Source organism: Orbicella faveolata, unplaced genomic scaffold, assembly GCF_042242905.1.
Source record: "Orbicella faveolata isolate gen_17 unplaced genomic scaffold, um_ofav_v1 contig_47, whole genome shotgun sequence".
Lineage (NCBI taxonomy): Eukaryota > Metazoa > Cnidaria > Anthozoa > Scleractinia > Merulinidae > Orbicella > Orbicella faveolata.
The window spans coordinates 21,067,501-21,093,686 of NW_028301577.1; the positions used below are offsets into that span (position 1 = coordinate 21,067,501).

The following is a 26,186-nucleotide window of genomic DNA, read 5'->3' on the forward strand; positions in this document are numbered from 1 at the left end:
CGTGAAATCTGACTAGGTGGGTCGGAATGTTTTGCCGTAGTGGCTACTACGTCGGGGTTATTTCGCTTCTCTGGCCCTTTTCAACGGACATCTCAGTCGGCATTTAAGAATTCCATTAGATACTTTATCCTTTAAAGTCAATTTGAGTCAAAGATTGTGTCAAGGTGGCCTCTCATCAGCTTGTAAATCCGTATCATAAATTCACGATAACTTTTGGCAAAGGTGTTGGAATGGCGAAGTGAGTCAAGTGAAATATTCGTGTTGGGCACGAGGTTGTTTTTCTTTGGTTAAGTTTGCTTTGAGGGTTTAGTGAAGATGTTTTATATCTGGATATCTATACGATGCCATTTTGCTTCTTTGAGTATTAATATTGGGACATTTGTCTCTGAAATTATATATTTGATCTATCAAATTGTTGTTATTGTACAAAGTGCAAAGCATTCGCTTTCGCTCAGAAATAATCTGTTCGTCCTAGCGAGGCGAATAACGGCTATCGTCCTTTGAGCGAAGCCATGTGGCTGTGAGAAACCAAATAAAAGGGATTTTAAACTCCTTAGCCGATATTTCTTTCATCTTTGTATTTCGCTTTGCTAAACTTAAAATTTGGCAGACCACCGAGACGTACTCTCCAAGACCTTTTCAGTCACTGCAGCCTTGGTAGCACCAGCCGTAGTGATTTGCTTAAACTCCCTATTAACCCCCGCTTCAGACGGTTTTAAGATCGCAAAAAGGACCTTGATGTGTTTGAAGGTAGCAGAAACTACTCTTGTTATTTATGACACAATAAAATTTCTCATTGAAAGGCTGTTTTGTCTTTTTTTTTAAGGTTGATTAGTTATTCACAGTGTTTTAATTCTAGTAACATTTGCTATGCAAATTAGGTTTACGGATTTTTAACTACAAAATTGAACTAGAGCTCATTAGAAGCAAAATGAAGTGTTTTTTCTTACTGCATTATTATTATTGATAGTCACACTTCGTTAATTCAGCTGTATGTTAAATAAAGGATAAGAAAACCCCTTTTAGAACTGAAGTTTTAACCTAACTCACAGTTTTGGCCGGTTTGGTAATGTTCTCCTAACACGTCGCTACGTCAATACGTGCTTACAAATTGATTTCGGTTATTACACACGAGAACATCGCTTCTACAGAAACATTTGAAACGTGTTGCTATAGAGCGTCCTCAAGTTTAGAAGCCAACGGTAGTGGAGGGTCTCAGTGCAGACCAGAATCATGGCAGCAGCCACGTCGGTAACAACTAACCGCAGAAGGCAATATAAGACAAGTCTACAAAATTAGAGCTTTGCTGGCCTCAGTCAGCTCTCTTCCCAGTCCAATCATCAAAGCAGCGGTGACTGTTACACTTCAGATGGCTTTAATTGCTTGCTTCAACTCGGCAAAGTTCTCTCTTAGAAAGATAACTATAAAGCTCAGATGCAGTTTGGTGTAGGCTTCAAAGCTGACCTCTGATTTCCAGTACCTCGTGCTCATAATTTCTATCTCGGGACTTAAACTCAAGTTTCACTTCTTAGCTTATAGCTTCCTGATCGAGTCGGAAGCCACCAATGACTGACCAATCTTGTTCCAATGCAAAATTGACCAAAACACGCGCGAAAGTTTGGCTTTAGATGGGAGAAACTCTAAAACAAAGCTCGATCACTACTGAAGCATCGCAGCCTTTAGACATATACCGTCCATCCAGTAATAAAAGTCGACGCGGTCAAAATTGCAAATTAAACTTCCCGTAGTGACGGAAGCAGAGGAGAATGTCAAATATTGTCGAGTTTGGTGCCTGACCTAAAGTGAGAAATTAATTCTCACAAGTCCCAAATTTAGGGCTTGAAGTCTGGCATGAGCTATTTAGCACGATTCGTAATGTTAACGTTACTGTTGGATGAATACAGCGCAAACAGTCCTGCAGTACATGCATGCATCCCTCCATCTACCAGCATCCGTCCCTGTCTAGCTCTGTGTGCCATTCGTTCTTCCTTCGATGCATCGAACACGTTCCTTTTTGCGCCGTCGGAAACACAGCTCGGACGGAAAATTCTTACAAACAACCAGGCATGACAATCGACTTTTTGGGAAACGTATCTGTCACATTTCAATGAGTTGATTGGCAATAGCATTTGACGATCAGTTCTGGGTCACTACCTTTCCCTATCATGCACAAGCAAGTGTAAGGCTTCTATTATCTTAACTGACACGGCTCTCGTGCCATGATGTACGGTATAGGCAAGCCGGGGACATTGTTTACGTTCCGGGGCTGATACTATACTGCATGCGAAGTTATCAGATTATATATGCAAACTTTACATAGTCCTATTCGTTTCAGAATTATTCGCTCTTAAGGAACCCGGTAAAACGAAGAAAACATTCTTAAGGCGCAAGATTTGAATGTTTCTCCGTTTGCGTGCACAAGTAACGTAAAATAAAATTTTGTTTCTCAGAAACAAAAAAATATTTCTGAGGTTCCTTGAAACATGTTGTTTCAACAGCAATTTTTTTCTCCTCAGTTTAAAAGCAAACGAAGTTTTTTTCGCAATAATGCTCTGTCTTTTGTGGAGGGCCTAAAGGCAAAGTTTAGGGAAGCTACAGAAAGAAAGCGAAGATACAGAAAGAGAATGAATGCGACTTCACAACAGCATATAATTGTGTATCAACATGCCGCGATTAAGTTAAACGCACAGAAGACATTTTGATTGTCTGTAAGCGTTTTGAAAGGAGATCGAAGAAAGGAGGAAAGTAGCACATTCTTGCTATTAAACTTTTTCATTTCCTATTGTTACAGCAATCATCTAAATTTTGACGATTTTGAATGTCAACTCTTTCTACGAACAAACGATTTCAGAGAAGTGTGTCTGGGTAACGCTTAAGAAATTGTCTAATTTCAAATTTGTTCGCCAGTTGACTTAAATAGCGTCCAAGTTTTTTATTCATCTCGAGTCCTTTCTTCATGACTTCTTTCGCTTTTTCAGCTCTTCCAACGCAATGGTACAAGACAGCCAGCTGAGTTTCGATCATCACTTTCCATTTATGATCATCTTCTAACTCAATGTCAGCGACTCGTTTCGCTTTTAGTAGCAAATTAATTGCTTCTTCAAAGTCCTGTTTCTCTTTGTGACAAAGTCCGTAGTTTTTTAGCGTCAAAATGCTCTCTTTGTGGCATCCCATACCGAGTTTTTCCATCATGGTCAAAGCTTCTTTGTAGTGCTCTGAGGATTTGTCTATACATAGGACTTTGTCTTCATCAGTTGAGTTCTTGTCAGTTCCATGGACGAAGTAGAAGTCGGCAATGGCTTTATGGCCTTGAGCAGTCATGAAATGTTCCCCAAGGGACCGTTTGAACAGCTTCAGTGCTTCCTGAAGTTGAGGCAAACTTTTCTGACGTCGACCGATGAACAGCAAAGTTGCTGCAGTTTCAGGATGTTGTTCATTTAGCTTTTTTCGACACAAAATTAGAGCTATTTCATAAGCTTTGTTGAGTAGTTCTCTCGATAGCCTTCTTTCCTTGAGATAGCGTGCATATGAATTGAAAAAATGAACTTGAGACAAACCGTTTGTTCTAAATTCAGTATACCTCCTGGCATAAACATGTTGCGCCTGCTTTATGAGAACTTTGTACTGTGTTTGGTTGCCTACCTTTCTCTTTTCATTTGCAAGAAGACACAAAAGGTCAACTTTTTGGACGGATTGTCTTTCCGACTGAAACTGATTCAAGAGCTTTTCCAAAATCATAATGTAAAAGTTTGGCAGAAGACACATTTCTAAATACATACATTTTTGCGGAAAATTGTCAAGAAACCTACTAGTAGATGATTGTAGGCAATCCACATCCCGTTTCTCCATCGCGTGGACATACAAGTGCAGAAAGTATTCAAAGTTGTGCCTGTCTACATTGAAGGCCTCAACAGATTCTTTGCACTTGTCTTCACTCCAGTACATATCAGCATTGTCAGCAAGACGGGAAATAAAGTGAGCACAGGCCATTTGTTCTGCTGGAACAATCTCTCTGGAGTACCTGTCTTGACTAACCTTCTTTACGAATGCTTGTATAAGCTGATGGACTTCATATCTACATGAACTTGGCTGCTCCAAAAGAGACCTGTTTTTCAGCGAGCGAAGAGTCCGTAGAACTGGCTGAGCTGCAGTATCCACTCCTGCTGTAATTACAGCTTCGGCAGCATCAGAATCGAAAGAACCCGGAAATACGGACATAATGGTCAGTGCTTCTTGTTCTGCTTTGTTAAGGAGATCAAAGGAAGTCTTGATTGCCTTTTCAAGGGACATTTCATCATCTTGAAGGACCACTAAAGGCTCCTTTTCAAGACTTTTGATTAATCTGTCTTCTTTGTAGTCCGAAAGCAGTGAACCAACAATGCAGAGAGCCAGGGGCACAGAGCCACATAATGTGACGATTTTAGCCGTCTGAGAGAGTTTCTGTCTAGTTTCTTTGCTCTGGACCTTTGAAAGAAGAAGATTCGACGCCTCATCAGGAGACAAACAAGCCAGTCTAATGTTCATGATTTCAAAATCATAATTAGGAGCACTGACCGTTTTTCTCGTGGTAATCACAAATGTCAAATTGTGATTTGATAAGGATCTCATTTCCCGTAACATATTGACAAATTGAACTCGACTACCAGACTCAACGATATCATCTGCATTGTCCAAAACGAATGTCACTTTCTTCATTAGTTGTTTGCTCCAGTCTAGAAGCCAATGTTGAGGATTCTCTGGCGGTTGAGAGTGGCTTTTACTGCAGGTAAGAATCATTGTTGTGGCTATATCTTTCAATGTTGTTTTGGATGCAAGAGAGCAACACAAAACACTCCTACAGTCTTCGGATTTGGCAAGCTCGTGAGCCACTTTGTTTGCCACAGTCGTCTTCCCAAAGCCCGGCCCACCAGTTATGACAGCAATGGAGACTGTTCCACTTTGGACAGCTTCTACTACTTGTTGAATTTCTTTTGAACGACCAAACACATCTCGAACCTCATCTGGAAGACAGCTGGAGAACTCACAAGGAGCAGTATGCCCTGAAATAGGCGCCTGAATGTGCATTTTCAGTTGCTGAACTTCCTGCTCTAAGGTCTGTACTCTTGGTTCAAAATCAAGTTTCCATTTGCCTACTTCTTCGTCCACTCGTCGCTTGGTGTCGTGATCAATGGGGTCCGTCTTCAGACGATCTATTTCCTGTTGATCAAGCCCTAGGGCTACAAGAGACTGAGAAATTTTGTTCCACCTGTCTTCGAATTCTACATCAGGAATGTCGGTAGAAATACTATGGCACAAATCATTACGGGAGCATTTAATTCGGACGATGTTTGCTTCACGACTAGCATCGGTTTCCACAGGCATTGTGTTCCATCCTGTCACGGGCTCAGTTAAACGGCAAATTACACGGAGCAATAAATGCAAAAGCGTAATGTCGAATGTTTTCGAGTCTGGTGGGTCGCCTGTAGAAGGAAACAGTTGTTCCCACTGGCCATCGAATATTTTCCCTCTCTTCTTCAAGTTCTCAAGCGAAGCCAAGTTGTTATTTAATACTGTTTGTAAAGCTGAAGACGGAATAAAGGAATGAAAAACTTTCCTCAGGGCTTCTGTTCCTCCGTCAATTAGCAATCGCGCCAATCTAGAGCCGTTCGTTTTTTCTTGCGATGAATCGAAGATGGAAGACATTTCTGTTAGATACTTCTTCTTCTTAAGGACAGACGCAAATGTTGCAGAATTCTCGGAAATCGAAGCAACGAGATCAGACACAAATTTCTAAGAATCTGCCGAGGTCACCAGACTTCATAATAAGCCCACAGTGCATCAACAACATGGAAATTTCTGGTTGTCAGGCATCACAGTGGCATGTCCAACGCATGACTATATATGGATGCATAACGTTAACGTTACGCAACCTCAGAAGGGAGGAGCTGGCCTAGGCCTGGGAACTAATGTTGAACGCCATAACACGTGAGCTAACAATGCCCATAATACCTTACGATACTACAAAGTACGCTTTTGGGCTTCTGTGCGAGAATCTTTCTCGAAACAGCTCTCATTCAGGTATCGTTTGGAAAAGCCTTTGAAGGGGGCAGATATCAGTGTCATTTAAGGTCCGATCGCATGACTACAAATATATATAAAAGGTCATCACAGGACGCCACGGGTAGTGAGCTTCAAGGAGAAGATGAGTCTGTTAAACTTGGCTCGAGACTAACTCATTACAGGAAATTAAAGTTTCATGAAATTAACGCGAATTCTAAAAATTTGCGTAAATTTAAGTCGCGATCGTAGAAATTTTTGTCAACGTTAATTTCCGAGTCCTGTTTACGACCTTAATTTCCATTATTTTCGCGCCAAATTCTTGATACCATGATATGCCATACTCATGAAGGAATTGTACAAATGGCTTGAAACAGATCGAGGAAAAAGCATTACCATTTTATAAGGGATTATAGTCATTGTTGTGGAAATAACGCCTGAAAAAATTTCAGGCTTGAACTGATGGGGTTCGAACCCATTCAGCGATCTTTATACATATTTTCTTCACTCGCTGAGTTGTGAAGTTCGGCGGGATACAGACATGGTTTATGGTCATGCTAGGAGTTCATGCGCTCCTGGTCATACATAAAACGAACTTACCAGTTCGTTGTGTAGTTCGGCAAACGGCCATGGTTTGTTACAATGCACACGTCACGTACATTTCTATTATAAACTACCAAAGCAACTAATGCCCCGCCCACACTGCGCCGGAGATATTTGAAAACAGAGGCGAAAACGCATCAAATGTTTTCCGTCCCGCACACTAAAACGCAAAGCCGGCGTTTTCAAATTCCTCCAGTTTGAGGAGCGTTTTCGAAAAGCTCCCTTTTCGTGACGGATCAGTGTGGACGGTACGCCTAACTGTAGAAATAAAGCTGTGTTTTCAAGTTTCTCCGGCGTAGTGTGTGGACAGGGCCTAATACTCCAACACAATGATTAATCTATGATTACTAATCAGCTACAGTATAGTACTCAGTCCTCGGTGTAGTAACATCATTTAACTCCTGGGGTATGGACTCCTGGGATATACCTCTTCGAGTCAATTTTAGCCCCCTACGGGCCAATAAAGATTAATCTACTGATAAGGCCATCCCCTTTTTTTTCTCTGTTTAGCGTCGTCCGACCGACCCAGATTTTCGCGTTTTCAAAAAAAAAAAAAAAAAAAAAAAGGAAAGTTACACAGAAGGCAATGAAGGCAATGACACATTATTTCAAACACTTGTCACTTTAATCTGAAACATAAGCTATTTTTTGCCTTACAGATTTCTAGTTTTTCCCCGTTCTCGTTTGATTTTAACAACGGCGTCGACTTTTTCCTTCCTCCATTGCCGCGATGCTGACTTTGTAACCACACCTTGTTGTTTCCAGGCTCCACGGATATTATGCTGAGGTACCGGGCCTCCCAGCTCCAGACTCCTTTTCCAATTTTATTTTTGTTTTTTTTCCGTTTCCGACCGACCGACCTAAAATCAGAAAACGCATTCGACAATAAACGAAAAAAAAGGGGGGGGGGGGGATGGCCTAAAGCCGGTTTAGCTAAATTTCAGCTACAAAGCAAAGGAAGACACTCTGCCGACACTGGGATGATTTAGTAACTCCAAACAACTTTTCACAAAGTCCGGGTTTTCAGAATTTAACCATGAAAATTACGAAGTTTCAGTTGGAATCTCTTTTAAACCCTTCGTTTTAATTTACTGCATCGCTTAGCGGCTCTCCACTTTTGCTCCCCAGCATTTTCTTTTCCTTTACTTTATAAGAGTCTTTTTTACGTGAGTGGTTTTAAGCTCGTGATTTGCGCGTCAGTATGACACAACGTAAACTACGTAATTTTCTCTATTGCCCTGTAACAGGCCATACCAATAAACACGGTATTATTTTATTTATAAACTCTAAAAGATTTTTGCAGTGCAATATTCCTTTGGCCAGATTGGCAAAATCAGTGCAGCCAGACCAGAAAGTTTCACTTCTGAAGTGAATTCAAATAAGACATAACCGATAACAATAATGAGGTAACATAACCCTTACATAACTTGACAATTATGGCCAAGAGGTCACCGACTGTCGAGATAAATTTCCTCGACTCAATGATGTTACTAAAAAACTGATTTGTGCAAACGGTGTGTCTTAGTGTGACTATAATTTCCTGCTCTGCAATTGTATTTTTTAAAATTCCGACAGCTGTTCAATTCAAAGTATTATGCCCAAGGTATGATTGGTTCAGCAAAATCTTAAGAAACAGCCAACATAAATGATTAAAATTGTCTTTATCGCCACTAGCGAGTATACGCTCAATTCAAATTTCCGACTCCTATGACAGTTTTCATTTTCCCAAGCAAATATTTTGACACAGTTTCAATTCGTCCGCTTCCCTTTCGTTCTCAGCCGTGGTTTCATTTCGGCGGATGTTTAATGAAGCATTTTTTTTTTTTGGCGAATGTTATTAGCTTTATTTATTGTACAAAAATATGATCATCTTGACCGGGTAACTCTAAATCTGCACTCTTACATGTAGAATATATGATCGTTCAATTCGCTTTCTGTACAGAATTGAAAAAAAATAATAATAATAAAATAAAATAACCTCAAAATGACAACAGAAAAAAAAAAGATAAAAATAAAGAGATTGACTCGTTTGTATAATTTTAAGACCCTACATTTCCCCATGCGGGAAATTAGTGAAGTCAAGTTAAAGTTATTCCTCTTCTTCTTCCTCGTCAAATGAGTCCTTGAACTTTCCAGTTTTCTTTCTGTATTCTTTGCCTTTCCCCGAGGAACCTAAAGTGTCAGATTTTTGCTCCGGCTGAACATTATGAACGAGCGCGAGAACTGGAATTTTTTGTAGCGTTGAAGAAGAAGCACTACTGAGCGAACGGCTGTCTTCGGAAGCGACTGAAGCGCTATCGGGTGTTTTTGTCGACTTCGCCGCTAAATTTGACGCCGTTTCCTCGGTTGGTGCTTTAAAATACTGTCCTTTTTTCTGAGCCGATGAAGAACGGCAGATTGGAACTAAAAGAATAACACAGAATGACAGGGCTCCGAGTGGTACAAGAACTGTTCCAACCAACGTAAAATCGTCCAGCAAAGTATTAAACGTGATGGCGGTTTGGTCGACCACTGTTCTTGTGCCATCGCTCTTCTCCAGGTAAACAACAGACCTTCGTGGGATCAAGTAGCCGACTAGCATGAACGTGACGCCGATTAGAAGAATTAAAATGGAGAGCGTGAGCAAAACTAGAGTCTTTCCGCTGTAAATCGAAGACATGGACGCGCCACATTTGCACTCGTAAGGGCAGAGTTGTTGATCACCAGGCGTGTCTCCCGCGAACATGTGATGATGTAAGTAACGAATGCCGAAGCGAGATTCATCGCGGGATGTTTTTCCGCGCGTGGAGCGCGAACGCGTCTTTCGAGCCTTTCGCGACTGAGTCATGATAATCAAAAAACCTTAAAAAATAATCTATCTGAATCACGAGTGTATATAATTTGTAAAAAAGCGGCGACTGGCGTTCGCGTAAAATTTTTATCTTCTAGAGCAGATTGTTAGCCAGCCACTTGTTCCGACCATCTTTAGCGTTACCCTGGTAGCGTTTGCCGTGTATTTCTTGATGGCAGAAAATGTCAAAATCTTGAACAAAGAAGCCAAGTGGAAGAGTAAGCTTGTACGCCGTTGGGTTTGAAAATAATTACACCCTTTTCTTCCAGAGCCGAAATAAAACTAACTTTTTTGAGTGTCCGTGAATCTCCCAGCTGTATGAAGCTAAATGTTATTCATCTCTGTGATCTACATTCGCCGTCTATTCACGTGCCAAATGTAAAGTAAAAGCCACGCTTCGATCAGGATTTTCTTTAAAGCCCCTTTAAAGCCATACCTGAGCAGGAACAATATTCGTCCCGTTTCTTGAAATGAACTGGGAAAAGATTTGGCGATCAGCTAGTTTCCTTTTTCATGCCACTCTGGCAGTTGATTTGAATACGCTTAGAAACATGTTAATATCTTTTGTTTGCCCTGATCAGCTGTTGTTTCGCGATCGCGTTTTCCTTGCCCGACGCACACAATTTTCACCCTTCAAAATAATCTTTACCGTGTTGTGATTGGCTAGTGTTATCCAAATTGGGATAGTGGGCCTCCTGACTGGTTGAAAGTCGAACAATGGCTTTCCTTGAGGATTGTCCACGTGGCGGGAAAAATCTAATATCATACATTGTATCGGCGATAAATAAAACATCCCCCGGGGAATTACCTCTATTATTCGCTCAAAAGAGAGCGACTTAAACAGAAAAATAGAATGATTAAGAGATAAACTCCCCCGACCGTCTAAAACGCCCCCGTAAACGATTTATCAGCGAACGTTTCTCCTCACGAAAAAAAATCGAGGAAAAAAAATCATTTGTCTCGAATTTGTTTACTTATTCAGAGTCAACAGTTAGAATTTCGCGGAACAAAGAGTCGATAGGTTCAACTGATAAAACACAAAAAAGTGAAATAAAATAAAATCGGAACCAGCTTTACTTACTTATTCAAGAGCGCCGCTTTGGAGGTTTAATATCCCTGTTTTAAACAAAAGCCAGTCAAAATTGCATTAACCTTTATATGACATTTCCAAGGTAACCAGCCGAAGGTTTCGACAATATACAATGTGTGCATGATATTCAAATCCAGTCGCGATTAATCTTCTCTCTCCTTTTAAAATTACTAACAAAGTAAATAAATATCAACCTCGAAATTAACGCAAAACTTCTAACGAAGTACACAAAGAGGGAAACAAACTTTCCTTTATCCACTGCAGACGGTATGTAAAAGTTTTGAATCAAACAAGTGTCTTATAAATTAGTTATTCTTTTTACTTTGTTCCAGCTGATTCATTTGCCGCCCTCATTTACATCTGTTTAATGTTTTAATCAAAAATACTGATGAGTTCTTTAATTCTATCAAAACCAAACCTCGTGAAAAAAAGGCAAGAAAAGAGACGAAAACAAATGAAAACAAAATTCATCAAGCGCGTGTTCTTTTCAGTTACTGGTGCCGTATTGGATGTTTCTACGTTTACGATTTTAGTGAATATAGGGAAGGAAACCTGTGCGTGTTAGTATGCTAATGAGCGAGTGTTTGTTATTATTATTATTTCGCGAGGCAGACACGAGCCTGAGTTACTCTAGTGAGAGGTTATTAATCCAAATGTGTGGGTAGATATAAGGATGGAGGCGTGCGTTTACACTTGAGAATTGAGAACTTAATTTTTCAGTAGTCTGTTCATCCACCCACGAGAAAATTAGAATTGATAAAGAACCCGAAAACGTGGATATTGGCACAGGCTAACATTTGAGCTTTCTAACCAGCTTCCTAACTAACTTGAGCATTTGAATAGGTGGGTGTGTAAATGCTTAAGGGTGACGTTTTATATTTCCTTGATAACAACAGCTAAGTATCTACGTTAGCTGAAATTTTATACTAATAGGGTCTAAAACCGTTGATGAGCAATTCTTTTTCCCTGAAATGATAGGTGAAATTCTTATAATGAGATGAAAAGCCGGAAAAGTATACAGTGAAACCTGTATTTAGCGGACTCTTTTGGGACCCTCCGCACTAGTGTCCGCTTAATACAGGGTGTCCTCTCAAAACAGGTTCTAATGTGCTGCGCAATAATAGTTAATTATCAACTCTCTTGTAACACAGTGTAACACAGTGTAAGATCAAACACTGCTCATAGGAGAATGTCTAGTCAGTCAATGCATCAATCTGGAATACTCACTTAGCTTTAAAACGACATCGCTGAACAATGTTGAAGGAGTCTCAGCAAGACCTTTAGAAGTAAAAAGCTCTTGAAGTGTCCACTTATTGCAGGTTTTGTGCAACAAAATGGCTTAATATTGGTGTCCGCGTCCGCTTAACAGAGATGCCCGCTGAATGCGAGTTTATTTTACAGCAAATGTGGGAAGAAAATCTTGGGACTTCAGCTGGTGTCCAGTTAATAAAGGGTGTCCGCTTAATATGGGGTCCGCTTAATACAGATTTCACCGTAGTTTTAAATGTATAGTCGTCGGCTTTTCTTTCCTGTGCGTTTCAGTCACAGTATTGATCGAAATGAGACATCGATCTTCCCCGGCAATGCCCTGGGCATTTAATTCACCTCGTTGATGTGTCCCGAGGGGCGGAATTTGGAATTAGGGGGTGGTCATTATAGTTGGAATTTGTCACCTGAAGGGAGGGATGCCTCGGGGAATTTGACTCACGTTGCTCGAAATCGTGATGAAGCTAGAAGACATCGAAATTCCTTGTGTAATGTTTTGTCAAGGAAAGAAGAGCTCTCCAGATCTTTGTGATATCTTTGGAGGTAAATACATAGTTTTGCTTAGGAAAATGTAATCACTTTTACATTTTACAATTCTTGGGACACAGTATTCCGTGTCTGGGGTATCCCAGGAAGGGAAGGGAAAAACATTTTTCGACCTTTTTGGTCCGCGGGAGTTGAACAACCAAAACTTTAACATTTCAAATGCCCTGAGGAATGTTGAAGTTTCGAATCAATAGCTCGATCGAGTTTTAATTACAGTGTTAATTTCTGCCGTAAAAAATTTTTAATTCAAGCCACTGTGCAAGAAGGATCGGAACCAGGCCTTAGCCTGAGCTCACGATACGCGGCCTGGCTTCTAAGTCTGGTCAGTCCGAAGAAAGCACGTTACCAAGGCGACCAGGAGTCAGACAGCAAAATGGCGGACAGCGTACAAGTTGAAGAGCCACAAAGAAGAGCTGTTGGGGGAACTATAACGACAGGAAGGATTCACAAAGGTAACGATTTAGATGATCAGCTATATGTGATTCAGTGACTATGACTAAAAACGAAAGTTGAAGTGATTTCCCTTGATAGATGACAATTAAAAGGGAAAACATTTGCGTTCGATTTGGCAAATATGATCTGCCAGCAGTCAATGAAAATGTTTTAAGTTTAAGCTTAAGCTCAAATAGAAATAAGGTGACAGGTTTTCCAAGCTATTTGGTTTGCGTAAAGCAAGTGTTAGACTAAAGTAACGCCATCCTGCTTTCGTAACTATATCAGTCGTTGTCATTTGTTTTCATATTATTGAGCGGTGTGAAATGTTTTGTACCCCCGAAAAACTTTGATGTATTCTATGATTGATTGATCGGACGTTTGAAGAGGGAGTTCTTTGTTAAATCTTTTCTGACGGGACTTATTTACTGCCACTGTAAGCTACCTCATGGAAGCTTACTGAAGAGTATTCAATTGTTCAAATATAAACCCCACATCTCCCTCCTCAAGAGAAACTTTGCACCATTCAGAAATGCAGAGAAATACAAGAAAAATATGATCTTTGGGCGTACTTTGAGAATTTCATGTTACAGATTTTCAGCTGCTGATGCATTATTTTATCTTATAACAGGTCATGGAAAGACAGTGGCATCAGCTTCTATTCCAAGTAAATATCAGACAATAGTGAGTGACAACTCAGAGAGGAAAGGTTTCCTTTCAAGATCCAAGCGCTTTGAAGGGATGAATGTGGTATGTACAGTAGAATAAGATTTGCTCCTATATGCAAGGCATAGGAAATTATGAACTATGTGTACTTAATTGGCCACTCCCCATTGGGGCTTTTCAGGACCAATGTAAACAAACAACGATAAATAAATATTCACATAAACATAACTACCCTAGGTTAACAATCCCAACTGGCAGGTCAGGCAGACCAGTTGGTTATTTACAAGTGCAGCCGAGAAGTTGAACTTTGAGCTACCAAGAACAACATCAGCTGGCGGTCAGAATGGGATTTGAACCTGGGACCTATGGATTTCAAATCTGGCGCGCTAACCACTTGGCCACGCTGCCTCCTGTGACGCAAACTCAAAGCCATGCCATACTTACATGTATTTATTGTCTAGTTACATTCTAAACTTTTAAATGCACCACTATATTACCTGACTATAGTTATCTGACTGTATTACTGCACCCATATTCGCAATTAGTCAATCAGAAGCCGAGTCTACTGTCCTGATATCCTGTGATATCAAGTCACTGACCTGATATGACTACAATATCATAGTCACTTGGCCGAATACTGTTTCTGGTGCGCTTTGGCCGCATATCAGGTTTGTTTGGCCTTGCCATGGGTATTTTGGCACAACTACTGTACGTATTGCCAAAATATGAACCATGGCTTACCAAACTCGCTTGATATGCCATGGAAGTGTATCATAAAGGTATGATTAGGTGTAAGTATCTATTAGGCTACTGAAATTTTTCTTTTGTGATATTTGGGTTTCTTTTGTCATTAAATTTATTTATTTGCTTGGTTTTATATAATTTGAGCAAATCAAGTGTTGTTGTTATTGTACTGGAACCATTTTTCAATTTAACTTCCTTGAGATTAATGCAAGTAGTGTAGTATTTTTAATAAAACATTGTACAGCTACATTTACTTCTTTGCAACACATTGATACAAGGTTTTAAATATCTTTTATTCAGAGTGCAAACCCAGGACCCGGGACTTATGGTGAGCTGAAATCAACTGAAACTGCAAGCTCTTCCTTCTCCAAGAAAGGTTTTGGTGGATTTGCATCCAAGGTTAGCATTAAATTAACAGTAAGAAATAACCTCCCAAGAATAAGACTACCAATAATTTGCAAATTTATGTAACCTCTATTAATTTGATTATTTTTTAGGACTTAAACCCCAACATTTATCAACTGAAAGTAACCTGCTGCAAAAGGAAGTGGGCCACCCTAGATTAATGTTCTCATGATTAGGAACTGTTACTCATAAAATTATCTAGAGCTATTTGTGCCACAAAGTTCAAGATCTGCCATGATTATATGACGACTTCTGAAAACTCCCAGTGGAGTGGGAGGGGTAAAGTGGGATGATTAATGAAATGGTTGAATACATAAATTGTGTATGTAGTAATAATTATTATATAATAGCTAACTACATTGTATAGTTACAAGTTATGGCAGCTTGGAGGGTTATATTTTGAATAAATGTATTTTTCTTACTGATGTATAGCTACATAATAATTTTGCTGCAGGCACGGCGTTTCCCAAGAGGAGTTAAGAATACAGGTCCAGGCCCAGGTAAATTACTTTGTATGCACAATCCCCACTTCCTGCTCATCATAAGCTATCCAAGGTATGCAGAATTTCCACTGCATTTTCAGTGTCGTTAAGATATGCAGTGGTGCAATGTTAGTTCGAGATCTAAAATTTATGGTTATGTGACGTCATTGCCATTGCTATCATTTGTGGTCATGTTCTACTGACAGTGTTGTAAGGGCAGATTCAGACCTTGTATCGAGTTGGCTGTTATCTCCATGTAATTTATATTAAGACAAATATTTTTTTCAGGTCTGTATGATCCCTCAGTGTCAAGAGAACACAACTTCAACAAATCTACTGTCACAAGGTACAAGTCAAGTAGGATGGTGACTTTTTGAAACACAATAAATTGTTTAGTCTCTAGTTTGCAAGGTCACATGTAATATTTTCAAAAGAACTAAAATATAATCCTGCCAATATTCAGGAGGGCTCATTGTACTGTTCCAGAGCATACAGTAACAACTATCTACATGTATACCCTTCCCTCAGAAGACTCAGGCATATTTTGAGTACCAACCCCTCTGGAAATTCCCATTCACCTTTCCTTCAAAATTTGGCCTTTGAAACCTCCTACCCTCTTTAGTCTCTTCAGATCTTCTTGGGTGTGCATATTTTCAGGACCTTATTATTACTGCAATAATTTAAAACACTATTTTTGCATGTAGGAATTTCCACCTTCCAATTGCTTTGCAAAGGGACATCAAAAAAGAACAGTTTCCAGCACCTAACCAATATTCAGTAAGTGCTTTTTTATCATTGATACCTTGTAGTGACAATCATGGCCAAACAAAGGCTATGAATGTGTACAGACTGAAGCATATCACCTAGTCGAGGTGATATGCTTCTGACATGTATTATACATGTACCCTTTAAAACATGTACATGACTGTGTTCAGCTGCAAAAACCAGCCATGGCAGAAAAAGTTAAACCTCTCTTTGGAAAACATTTTATCGGTAAAATGATGTTGTTGTACATGTTGATGTTTTTACTAGTACTCATTTGATATTATAAAGCTGAAGCTCTTTACATGCTTAGCAGACCTATGATACTATGTATGCTGTCTAATTTGAATTTTCATATTATGCTCATGACAGGTTGGTCGAACTACAGGAAGAGTTGTTTATGACAATAATGTTGCAGCTTGTGCTGCATTTCAATCAAAGTAAGAAACCTTTGATGTCATTACCAGTTCATAAATTCTACTGATAATGGTTGTGTCAAGCTGGGAAAACTGATTAATGTTCTCAGAGTTTTCTGGGCAAAATTTGTCATTTTACTAACAATGATTGTATTATTAAAATTGATGAAAGTACCGGTAACTATTGGTGACTGGTATTATTTTTCACTTTTTCAGATCTAAAAGGTCAAAGGACTGGAGTACTGGAGCAAGCTATGGACCATCTCCATGTAAGATACATCAGTCTGTACCTTCTCTTTGAAAGTCACCTTCCTATCATAAATTAAAACTGATTTTACTATGTAATTCAGACACACCACACTTACCGGTATGACTAATAATATGCATACATATGTATGTAGGTACACTTGTTCCAGTGAGTACATATACTACTTTAAAGAGGTTCTCTATGGTGGCCATGTTAGATGGCAGGAACAATGAATAGCTGTTATTGCAGTTACCAGTGGCTTGACACACAAACAAGGCGAAAGGGTCAATTCTGCATTGTATTGACGCGTTTGCCTTGTTTGCATGCCTTTTAAAACAAAAGAATATTTGACTGCAGAATCAACTGCAATAACAGCTGTTGAAAATGGGAACATAGTAAATTCACCTAATTATAAACAATTATTTGATGAGGTTTTTGTGATACATTGTATCTGGAATAATCAAGGTTAAGGGTAAGTGTTGTCACCTGAAGCCAAAAACACTAACCAAGACCTTGTTTTGTTATACATTACAAATCTTTATCTTCAAGCAATTCCTCAATTTCTTGCAGGCTCAATAAAGCGAATCGACAAGCCATGTTCTTACTTCGCTGTCTGTGAACTTGACATTGCTCTTAGAAATCATACATTGCATGTGCAACCTACAGATTATTCACTAATCTGCAAGCAGATTAGTGAATAATCTGTAGGTTGCGCTGTTTCCCAGAATTAACTGTAGGCTTTTCGCCAATGAGAAGACAGATGATGACTACAGTGTATTATTAATAATGAAACAAATTCTGTTGTTGCTGCCATATAACATGGCTGCCATGCAAATCTCTGTGTATCTCATGTTTCTAGTTTTGGTCCCTTAATTTCAAATGTCAAGTTCGTTTCTTATCATTTTTTCTCACCAAGGTCACTACACAATCAATGACACGCTTGTAACAGATTCACCTAAAATCGCCACAGCACCCTTTAAGTCCACGACAGAGAGAAAGATGATGCAGTCTCCTGTGCCATACCCTGGGCCAGGGTCATATAAACCTTTTGAAAAAGTAGATGTTTGTACATCAAAGGAGCAACCAGGATTTCAGTAAGTAGAGTGTGGGGATTACACTAGATGGTGATAGTGGTATTCCTTTTTGTCAAGCTAACTCTGAGTTTTGTAATCAAAGTTTGGCTTTACTTAATGAATATCCCATAAATTTAAACAACTGCATGATTATGTAAAATGTACACCATGTATTTTCTTAGTTTGATCACGCATCCCAATAGAATCACAAAACATTTTGTACAATACACCCACCACCCCTGTGACTAAAGGTAGTCTGAATGAACTTATGAAATAAGAGCAGGGGGAACAGCCAAACCTAAGACTGTATAAAAATAAAGCTGGCACAGTCATACACATTTACAAGGGAAAACCTGAAATTTGAAATAAACACCCTGTACAATTAATATTGTATTCAAAATATAAACCCAATAAATTTTTATTTAATAGAGGGTGGACTTTTTAGTAACTTCTTTTTCTGGACCATAGAATGCAGCTGGAAAAAAATACTTTGGTTCAAAAAAAAGCTACATAACTATATTTACTGGACTGTGCATTGCAAATTAATAATATTATTGTGTTAAAAGTTTTGTGTACAAGTTTGACTTTTTCCTTACTTTCTCCTTGCAGTAACAAGCACTACTTGTGTATCTCGGCACCTGCGATGCCCCTCCCACCCCTTGAACCTATGCCAGGTCCTGGTCATTACAATGTGGTTGATTATGAAGGCCCCCCTAAACACTACATGTCTAGTTCTGCCTTCGTCTCAACGACCAGTCGATGGACAGGGGGAGTACTTGGAGAGGAGGACTCACCAGGGCCAGGTATGTTAACCACAAAACAGACAGCAATAGTAATTAACTACACGGCCTGGGACCAGGTGTGGTTCATGTTGTACTTATCATTAAGATAATATAATACATGTATGTCATTTTAATATACACTGTTGTCTATTTTAATTGTGAAATATGCATGCCAATCTTTTTCAAATGAAAAAGCAAACAGACAAAAACAAAAAGTGTGATTCAAGCTGCTTAAAAATGATCTAACATGCACTTTGATTAGAATTTTTCATTTTGCCCTTTCTGTTCATTGGGGTTTCCATTAATTACCAAGAGGGAATCTCTTTAGCACTTTACTTATTAAAAATTTGACATTGTTACTAAACAGTGTTTCTGAAAAGTTTTCTCTGCCTAAATATGTACCGGTATGTACACATACATTGTATGCTAAAATTACCATTGGCAACATCAATGTTGAAGAATCAAAAAGACAGTACCCACAACTGAGCACAGTTTGCTAACCAACAATAGTTTCTGCAATATTATTATCAATGGTAAACCTAATTTTTTGCAAGTCCACGGTAAGGCAAGAGTGTTCATTGCTGACTAATTAAAAGATATAAGAGTTACTTTTGTATTTAACAGTTATCGCAACTTTTTGATTCATTACAGCAACCTATCGACCACAGCATTATGGCAAACAGTCGTTCATCTACAATTCACAAGGAAGATGGATATAGTCTACATCCAATTTGCAATTTGCCTTTAGTGGATTTTATTACCAAAATAATTTATGGACTTACTTAAAGTTATTAACAAATTAATATACTTGTTTTAAAACATAAATAACTATTGATCAAAATAGGAACCAGATACAATGTACATACATGTAAAGATGTGAAAACTGTACTGTTATATTTATTGTCAATTTCTCAGTCTGTAATTTTGGTGTTTCTAGATTGCAAATTGCTCATATTCATACATCACATATTTTCATTGCCTAATAAAGTATATATTAAGTGCATGTAGATAAATGCAAAAGCTTAGGTTGTACATTTTAAAGCTTGTGTAAATATTTCAAAAACTAAAGTTATGTAACACTTACAGATTATGATATATGTGTTTTTTTTAGTTTGAGCTCTGAAGAAAATTGAGTTTCAAGTTCCACCATGATTTTAAATTTTAAACCCACATTTATCAACCAGGTTGTAGGCACTACAGAATGCATAATTCTTTAATATTATAAATATAATAAAATGATTTTAGCCATTGCTCCCAGAACCAAACACAAATCCCAGTGTGAGTACTTTTATAATGCAAAAATAAGACTTTATACTTTGGGATTAGAAAAATGTATTTTTATAAAATAATGTTGAGAGTTTTTTCATGCATGGTGTTAATGCATGTGAGGTTTGAAAAATAAAATTGATGTTAATTACAGGCAGGATGCATGCTAAAATGTGTGCTTTTGCATTTTTAAGATGCTGTATTGTGTTGTACAGTTTTGTGGTGTATGGATATGGGAATGCAGCAAATTGCCACTGACTGGCAGCTCCCAAACAGGTGTAAGTTGAAACCCTCGTAAACACTTGCTTCAAGTCCTTGCACCAAAACTGTCCAAAGCCTCCCTTCAAGAAAAACTCTTGATCATGGCTAGCTGCACATTCTTCTCAAAGTTTCTTTTAGTTGTCGTACCCATAAGTGGAAACTAGATATTATGCACTTCTTGGAGGGAGGGGGAGGGAATTTTGTGAACCAGCATCCTGCACAATGTTTAATTCATGAACAAGTGCGTAAATGCTTTGTGACAGAAATTGATATTTGAGGTACCGGAAGTGCAATTCATCAAGTTTAAACAAATAAAATCATGACCCTGTTGGCATTTGGATATCTGACCTTATAGATTTTTATGCTTTTATTTCTCTGTGTTCTTCTAAGATTTAGTTTCAATTGAGAAGATATATCAACCAATCAAGACAGTGTTTAACCACATTTCCAAACACCTCAAAGTTTGTCAAAAATACTCCGCTACGCGTCGTATTTTCAACTCTCTTCTTGGTGTTTGGAAATGTGGTCAAACACGGTCTTACGAGTTTGATATATTACCAGCACAATCTACAGATGAGACCTTTTGCACTTTCTCACCAAAATCTAAATACTTTTTCACTAAATTTATTTCCTGAGAGGCCCACTAAGATGACTGACAGCAGCAAAAACCCCTAACACTGGTTTTGAAATTTAAATTTCCGAGTTCCTACGATAACTTTATAGGAGGCATTTTGGTCCAGCTGGGCCGAAGACAGGGGCAGGGCACAAGACAGAAGTGTTTGGAGAGCGCTAGTTGCAGCCCTAATGCACCTGGCATGGAGAGAACTATGATAACTTTTTGAAAAGCACAGTCAGTAAAATTTATGTGGAAAGGCCAAATTTGTGTGAAAAAATCAATTGATTAGAAGCAGCATTGCAAGGTGTGTTCTGCAATTATTATTATTAAATAAATATATAGGGGTTCCAATGAAAGCTGTGTTTCATTGGCATTTTCAAATATTTAATATTTATTTTGTCAGTTTTTTAAACAGACTTTCCATCCCTTTATTTTGTTTTCAAACCATTTCTTGTACTTAATAAATCTTACAAAACCAGTCTGATGTTAACAAAAAGTACATTCAATACGAATTAATGCAATATCTTTCACAAGCTATTGATATACTTGTCTGACACTTAACTAAAATCACACACACTCTAAATCTGTAAAAAAAGATGAAAACAGTAACTTCTGATGATGTATTCTATACACTTTTTTGCTCTTAATATCACATGTCCCTTAAAGAAAAACAATTTAGTTTTTCCTATTTGAAAGACTACTTTTCTAGTAAATAGTTTGTTGTTGGGCTAGAAAGTAAATATACACAGTGTTTTAATAAGCTCTTTAGCTGACTTTCAGATACAATGATGTGCAGTGTATTTGTCAGCAAGTTTTCATTGATCATTATTTCGTATTAAGCTGTGAAATGTATAACATTCAGAAGTTTTTGTCTGGCATGTACTTCTGATATTGCTTGAGGAAATATTTAATATTGACTTCTCTGAAAATGACTGAGAATCTGGCAGCCTTTAGCAAAGATGTTAAATGAAGACTATTGTCACAGATAAGGAAACAACATTCAAAAGCAAAAACAAATTATCACAAAATTAATGATGGGCGTGTCAATCATTGCTTATTTTGCAAAAAAAAAAAAACCTTTAACAATCCAGGAAATTTGCAGCCATCAGCAACTCCAGTGCAATCTCCGGGGCGATGGGAAATTCTGGAATCTCAGTACTGCTGTTGGTGTATCGTACTTTGTACATGAAATAAGTACACACTTTGGCCAGCACATGGGAACTATTATTAATAACAGAGAGTTACGAGTTTGTCCTTGTCAGTTAAACCATACAAAGCCATGTCATTTGACAAAGATGGTGCTCAGAAGTGGAAAACTTAGTTTTGACAGTAGTAGCTATCTGTTCTGAACAAGTTCAGAATGCATGAGAAAATGTACAATTTGTACATTCCCAAAAAGATTGACACCACATTTTGATGGGTAAGTTACTTTAATTAGTCTATGGTAAAGGCTGTGTTAAGAGAAGCGGCCCATACAGCTGGAGCTTATCCTGATTTCTGTAGCATTAAGTGGCTAGGGGTAGATCTACATTGTTCTTCACCCCTAAGGGGTACCGATTCTAAAACAGAACATCTGTCATATTTTTCTGCTAAATACCCTAAAAGGTATCACAAAAGTTCCCACTGTGGACCTTTTTAGGCTGAACACCTCAGAGGTACTTAAAATTATTTCTTAACCCCTAAAAGGTACAACGAGCACTCTCACCCTTTTTATATCAGAGTCTCCCCCCTGGGAAGAAGAGCCTTTTAAACCAGTTGCAGGTCATAAAAATAATGTTTCTACTGCAGCTGTACTTACGGAATTTCTCTGAAGTGGACCTCATTGGTTTCATTCTCAGAAAACTGGCCTGCATAAGAAGAAAAAGGAAATTGTTGAAATTGTCATTGTAGCAGAGATGTTAACAATATCAAATTAAACTGAATATTACAACAATAAAATGTTTTCATTAAAATCACAGCAAAAGCCTGTAAAACTTTGAAAGAGATTTTATCATACTTAGTTTTACCTGGGCCACTTAACATAGCTTTGATTGTTCCTGATGTCAAGGCATAGTCCCTGTTGATTATGAATTCATGGTCATCACTGGAAATCAGCTTCACATACATTGCGTTTGGTCCTTCGCAGCCTCCATAGACTGGCTCTGTTTGGCCTTCATCAAGCTTCTTGTCATCACTGTCTGTCATCCTTTTAAAAGATAAACAAAAAAAATTAAGTTGAGAGAGGTTGGTACGTGCAGTACTGCAGCATAGACATAGAGGATATTACACAGTGGCGAGAAGATCTGAATTTTATGTTCAAGTGGCAAGAACTATATCTCACGAGAGAGGGCAGCAAACGAGTGAGATAATGTTTTTGCCATGAGAACATAAAATTCATGTCTTCGAGCTAACGTGTAATGTTCTTTTTATTACATAGACATGCTGATGACGCCATTTTTGACGATTTTCCGAAGATTTCTGACCACTTTTCGAAGATTTTCCAAAATTGTTCTGAAGGGCAGACGTACATTTCTGAGCATTTTCCAAACATTTCTGAACATTTTCCAAAGATTACGGAAGATTGCCGAAGATTGCCGAAGACGGCCAAAGTAGATTCGAAGATGTTTTGATCATACACCAACAAATTTAAGTGTAGTTAAAGGGACAAAAAAGAAATGTTATCAAACATGATATCTTCACATGTGAAGATATCATATCTTCACGTGTGAGGATATCATATCGTTTTTATCAATTTTTTACCACTCGGTATACCGCTGACTTTTACATGATAAATGTAAATATCCAGTGACATGAAATCAAAGTTACAGACTACTTGTTATGTGCAAAGTACTTTTAATAGCCTGGTCACTGAAAACTTGGTCACAAAAAAAAGATCTCTGTTTTAACTAGGCTAGCCAGCCTACTCAGATGAACAGTTCAAATTTTTCTAAAAGGTACAGGGATAAGGCAGGGCTGCAAATAACAGTCAGTCATCGGACATTGGCTGACCCAAATTTGCTTGTATCCAGTTAAATCCTGACTGTGGTTGGACATGATGTGTGGACTATTTGTTTTATTGTAAATCATTTTAAGGTAAGGATGCATAAAAATCTACCTTGAGTAAATCTTACTTTGTGTTCCAAGGGGACGACCTTGGATTCACAGCTTTCGTAAGTCATGTAAGTAACAAAACAATATTAAGATGGGTAATAAAGTTTTCTTTTTTATATGTCCTCTGTTTTACCTGAAAGGTAGCATTTTGATAATGCTTTTCAATGCTTTTCGTATTGCATTTCAATGGAACATGTAGGTTTTAAGGCCATCTCAACATTTTGAATTTTGAACTGAATGTGGAGATGGCAAGGAATTGAAATCCTCAGTATTTGCTATTCACTTATTGATATGCTCACACCTTAAATAATTCTAAAAGGTAATTTTCAGCGATCAGTGGCATAATAAAATTGCTCCTTTTTTCTTACATGGCAATAATATCATGTAAAAACCACTGGAATGCACACCGACTGACTTTTTTACGAGCCTCTAGGAACCTTTATAGGCAAACGCTTGTGACCATCACTCTTCTTGAAACCAAAAAATCTGCACAGCTGTCACCACGTGATATTCAACCATCTTTTGACATGCCATCTCTTAACATGCTATGTAACCTGGCCTACATAAAAAATGTTAGAACTTGACTTTTAGTCATGAAAGACAGATTTAGTTGACATTAAAATAAGGTTGGAGTATCAAGATGTCATTCTGTGAAAGATAAATCGACTGTTATGAATGTTTACATCTTTTGAAGACTAAAAGCGGTAGCGCCCTATTCTACTGGAAGTCACTATCGAGAGCTGATCGACTACACTCAAATCGTTTCGATTATCCTGTAAATTGGGCAACAGTAATAATTATCCTTTATTTGTCATTTTTTCCAATTACAACCAGAAAAATTGCTAGTTTCACAGTTAAATGGTCTGTTATCAGTTTGCATAGCACATCGAGAGATGGCATGTCAATAGATGATCAAAAGATGTTGCCTATACATGTAACACTGAAAGCAGACGTAAAGGATATAAAGTTTTGAACCTTTTTTGGTGATGTTCGGCCAAAATTTGTTTTGTGGACCAAGATGGTGTCTATGTGCTTTCAAGACAAAAACAATTATTTGCAGCCCTGTGTGTAAAAGGGGCTATCTCAGAAACTGTGCCAAAACTGGAGAAATGATGAAAGCGTGCTAAAAAGGTGCTCGTTTTACCACAGCATACACTTGGGTTTATGTTTTACTTATAGAAGCTTGACTGTCTCTTATCTTACAATTGAAAACAAATAACTTGTTGCTGAAATACTACAATTACAGAATTGAGCAAATTTGTTCTTAGCAGAAAGAAGCAAGTCTGATTTTAGACATGACCACAAATTTTAACTGTTTTGAACCTACTTTATCCTCTCAAACGAATCAAGTTTAAGACTGTAACATATGATGTACACAATTCTAAAATGTCTACAACCGCATAAATGCATCGGCTTCATGCTTCAGTTGTTCGGTGTTCTCTAATCTATGCCTGACAAGCTTTATGAGTAAAACTTGAGTTAAATAGCCTTTAACATAGTCAGACTTAAGTGGCCTTGCTAATAAAAATTTTCAAATATTCATGTGTCAAAAAATGCATTATTTCAATTTAATTTGATGTTAAAACCGGCGAAATATATAAACATTTCTACGGTGCACTGTCTCGTTCAGAGAACTGTATCGCTTTCAACAGAAATACAAAAACAACGATATTACTTTAACCTAAACGACAAAGAGCTCTTCTGTTACACAAGACGACGACACAGGAAATTGTTCCGTGAAAAACCTTTCGACCATGCTTAGCGACAACATGCACAATACACTTGACTCACACAACAAAGACGAGCGAGAAAGCCACAGAAATTCGTTCAGTAGAAGACTTTATGCCTGTACTTACCTCGCCGAGTAGTCAGGCTATTCAGACGTAGGCTGAAATCACCTAAAAATGTCAAAAACAGAACAATAATGGACCTTCCACTTTCTCACTTCAACGCTTCTGAATAAACCTGACCTCAGTACTTGATCCCAGATTCTTCGCGGTTCCAAGTGGTAAACATGACCTGGAAACTAGGGAATCTCTAAGCCCGCGAAATTCGCCCGCGAAAAGTCGAGAAGGAGCGCGGAAAATTTTCGTCCATTGTTAAAAAAAAAAAACAAAACCCCCTACAAATAGCGACAAAAGTACCCCTTAGAAATTACAGCTGGGAGCAAATAGTCAATTCTGAGAGAAATCGCCTTGCCTCTTATCCAATGGGTGACAGCCAGGAATCGGGAAACGTTTTCTTAATACCTTGGCATAGCAGCGAGTTGTTAGAGAAACTTGACAATGAACAAGCTACTCATATGCATCTCACACAAAACTGTGTGTCATCAGGAGGCAGCTGAGGTTACAGATGAGAAGAACAGATCAAAATATAGAATTTACCCTTAAAAGAAGGTATTTGGTGGTTTCAGGTTGGGATGGGAAGATGGATGGGCATTACATGCTGATCAAAAGAACGCTTTGAGGTGCATTTGGATTACTTTTGTTCTGTGTTGTTGCTGTTTTTTTTTCCACAAGTTGATTTTTTAATGTTGGCTTGAGCAAATGCCAAGCATAGAAAAGTTAGGACAT

At 38.2% G+C, this 26,186-nt stretch overlaps 4 protein-coding genes and 1 long non-coding RNA gene across 6 annotated transcripts; 1 reads left to right on the plus strand and 4 right to left on the minus strand.

Annotated features, from left to right (window-relative positions):
* Positions 1 to 802: 802 nt before the first annotated feature.
* LOC110067604 (uncharacterized) lies at positions 803 to 5,849 on the minus strand. Its single transcript, XM_020774949.2, has one exon. The coding sequence runs from the start codon at positions 5,680 to 5,682 to the stop codon at positions 2,848 to 2,850; it is 2,835 nt and encodes a 944-aa protein (XP_020630608.2). The 5' UTR covers positions 5,683 to 5,849; the 3' UTR covers positions 803 to 2,847.
* A 1,393-nt stretch (positions 5,850 to 7,242) lies between these two features.
* LOC149097560 (uncharacterized) lies at positions 7,243 to 10,807 on the minus strand. The gene is made up of 2 exons (XR_016204055.1): positions 9,906 to 10,807; positions 7,243 to 7,499 (listed from the first exon to the last, which is right to left on the minus strand). It is a non-coding gene; the product is annotated as an uncharacterized LOC149097560 (long non-coding RNA).
* On the minus strand, positions 8,454 to 9,906 carry LOC110067611 (uncharacterized). Its single transcript, XM_020774955.2, has one exon. It carries the CDS (start codon positions 9,464 to 9,466, stop codon positions 8,729 to 8,731), a length of 738 nt encoding a protein of 245 aa, XP_020630614.1. The 5' UTR covers positions 9,467 to 9,906; the 3' UTR covers positions 8,454 to 8,728.
* Positions 10,808 to 11,052: 245 nt separating the features above from the next.
* On the plus strand, positions 11,053 to 19,803 carry LOC110067612 (O(6)-methylguanine-induced apoptosis 2-like). 2 transcript variants are annotated; one of them, XM_020774957.2, is made up of 11 exons: positions 11,700 to 12,823; positions 13,435 to 13,553; positions 14,514 to 14,612; positions 15,073 to 15,118; positions 15,389 to 15,446; positions 15,805 to 15,877; positions 16,235 to 16,302; positions 16,495 to 16,547; positions 17,442 to 17,619; positions 18,208 to 18,401; positions 19,032 to 19,803. In XM_020774957.2, the coding sequence occupies exons 1-11, from the start codon at positions 12,745 to 12,747 to the stop codon at positions 19,097 to 19,099; spliced, it is 1,035 nt and encodes a 344-aa protein (XP_020630616.1). In that variant the 5' UTR covers positions 11,700 to 12,744; the 3' UTR covers positions 19,100 to 19,803. The 2 variants fall into 2 exon arrangements, with proteins under 2 accessions (XP_089135149.1, XP_020630616.1); XM_089279023.1 differs by lacking the exon at positions 19,032 to 19,803 and having other exon boundaries at positions 11,053 to 12,823; positions 18,208 to 18,505.
* A 1,123-nt stretch (positions 19,804 to 20,926) lies between these two features.
* On the minus strand, positions 20,927 to 25,608 carry LOC110067614 (elongin-C-like). The gene is made up of 4 exons (XM_020774959.2): positions 25,470 to 25,608; positions 22,530 to 22,708; positions 22,322 to 22,370; positions 20,927 to 21,744 (listed from the first exon to the last, which is right to left on the minus strand). The coding sequence occupies exons 2-4, from the start codon at positions 22,705 to 22,707 to the stop codon at positions 21,603 to 21,605; spliced, it is 369 nt and encodes a 122-aa protein (XP_020630618.1). The 5' UTR covers position 22,708; positions 25,470 to 25,608; the 3' UTR covers positions 20,927 to 21,602.
* Positions 25,609 to 26,186: the final 578 nt, after the last annotated feature.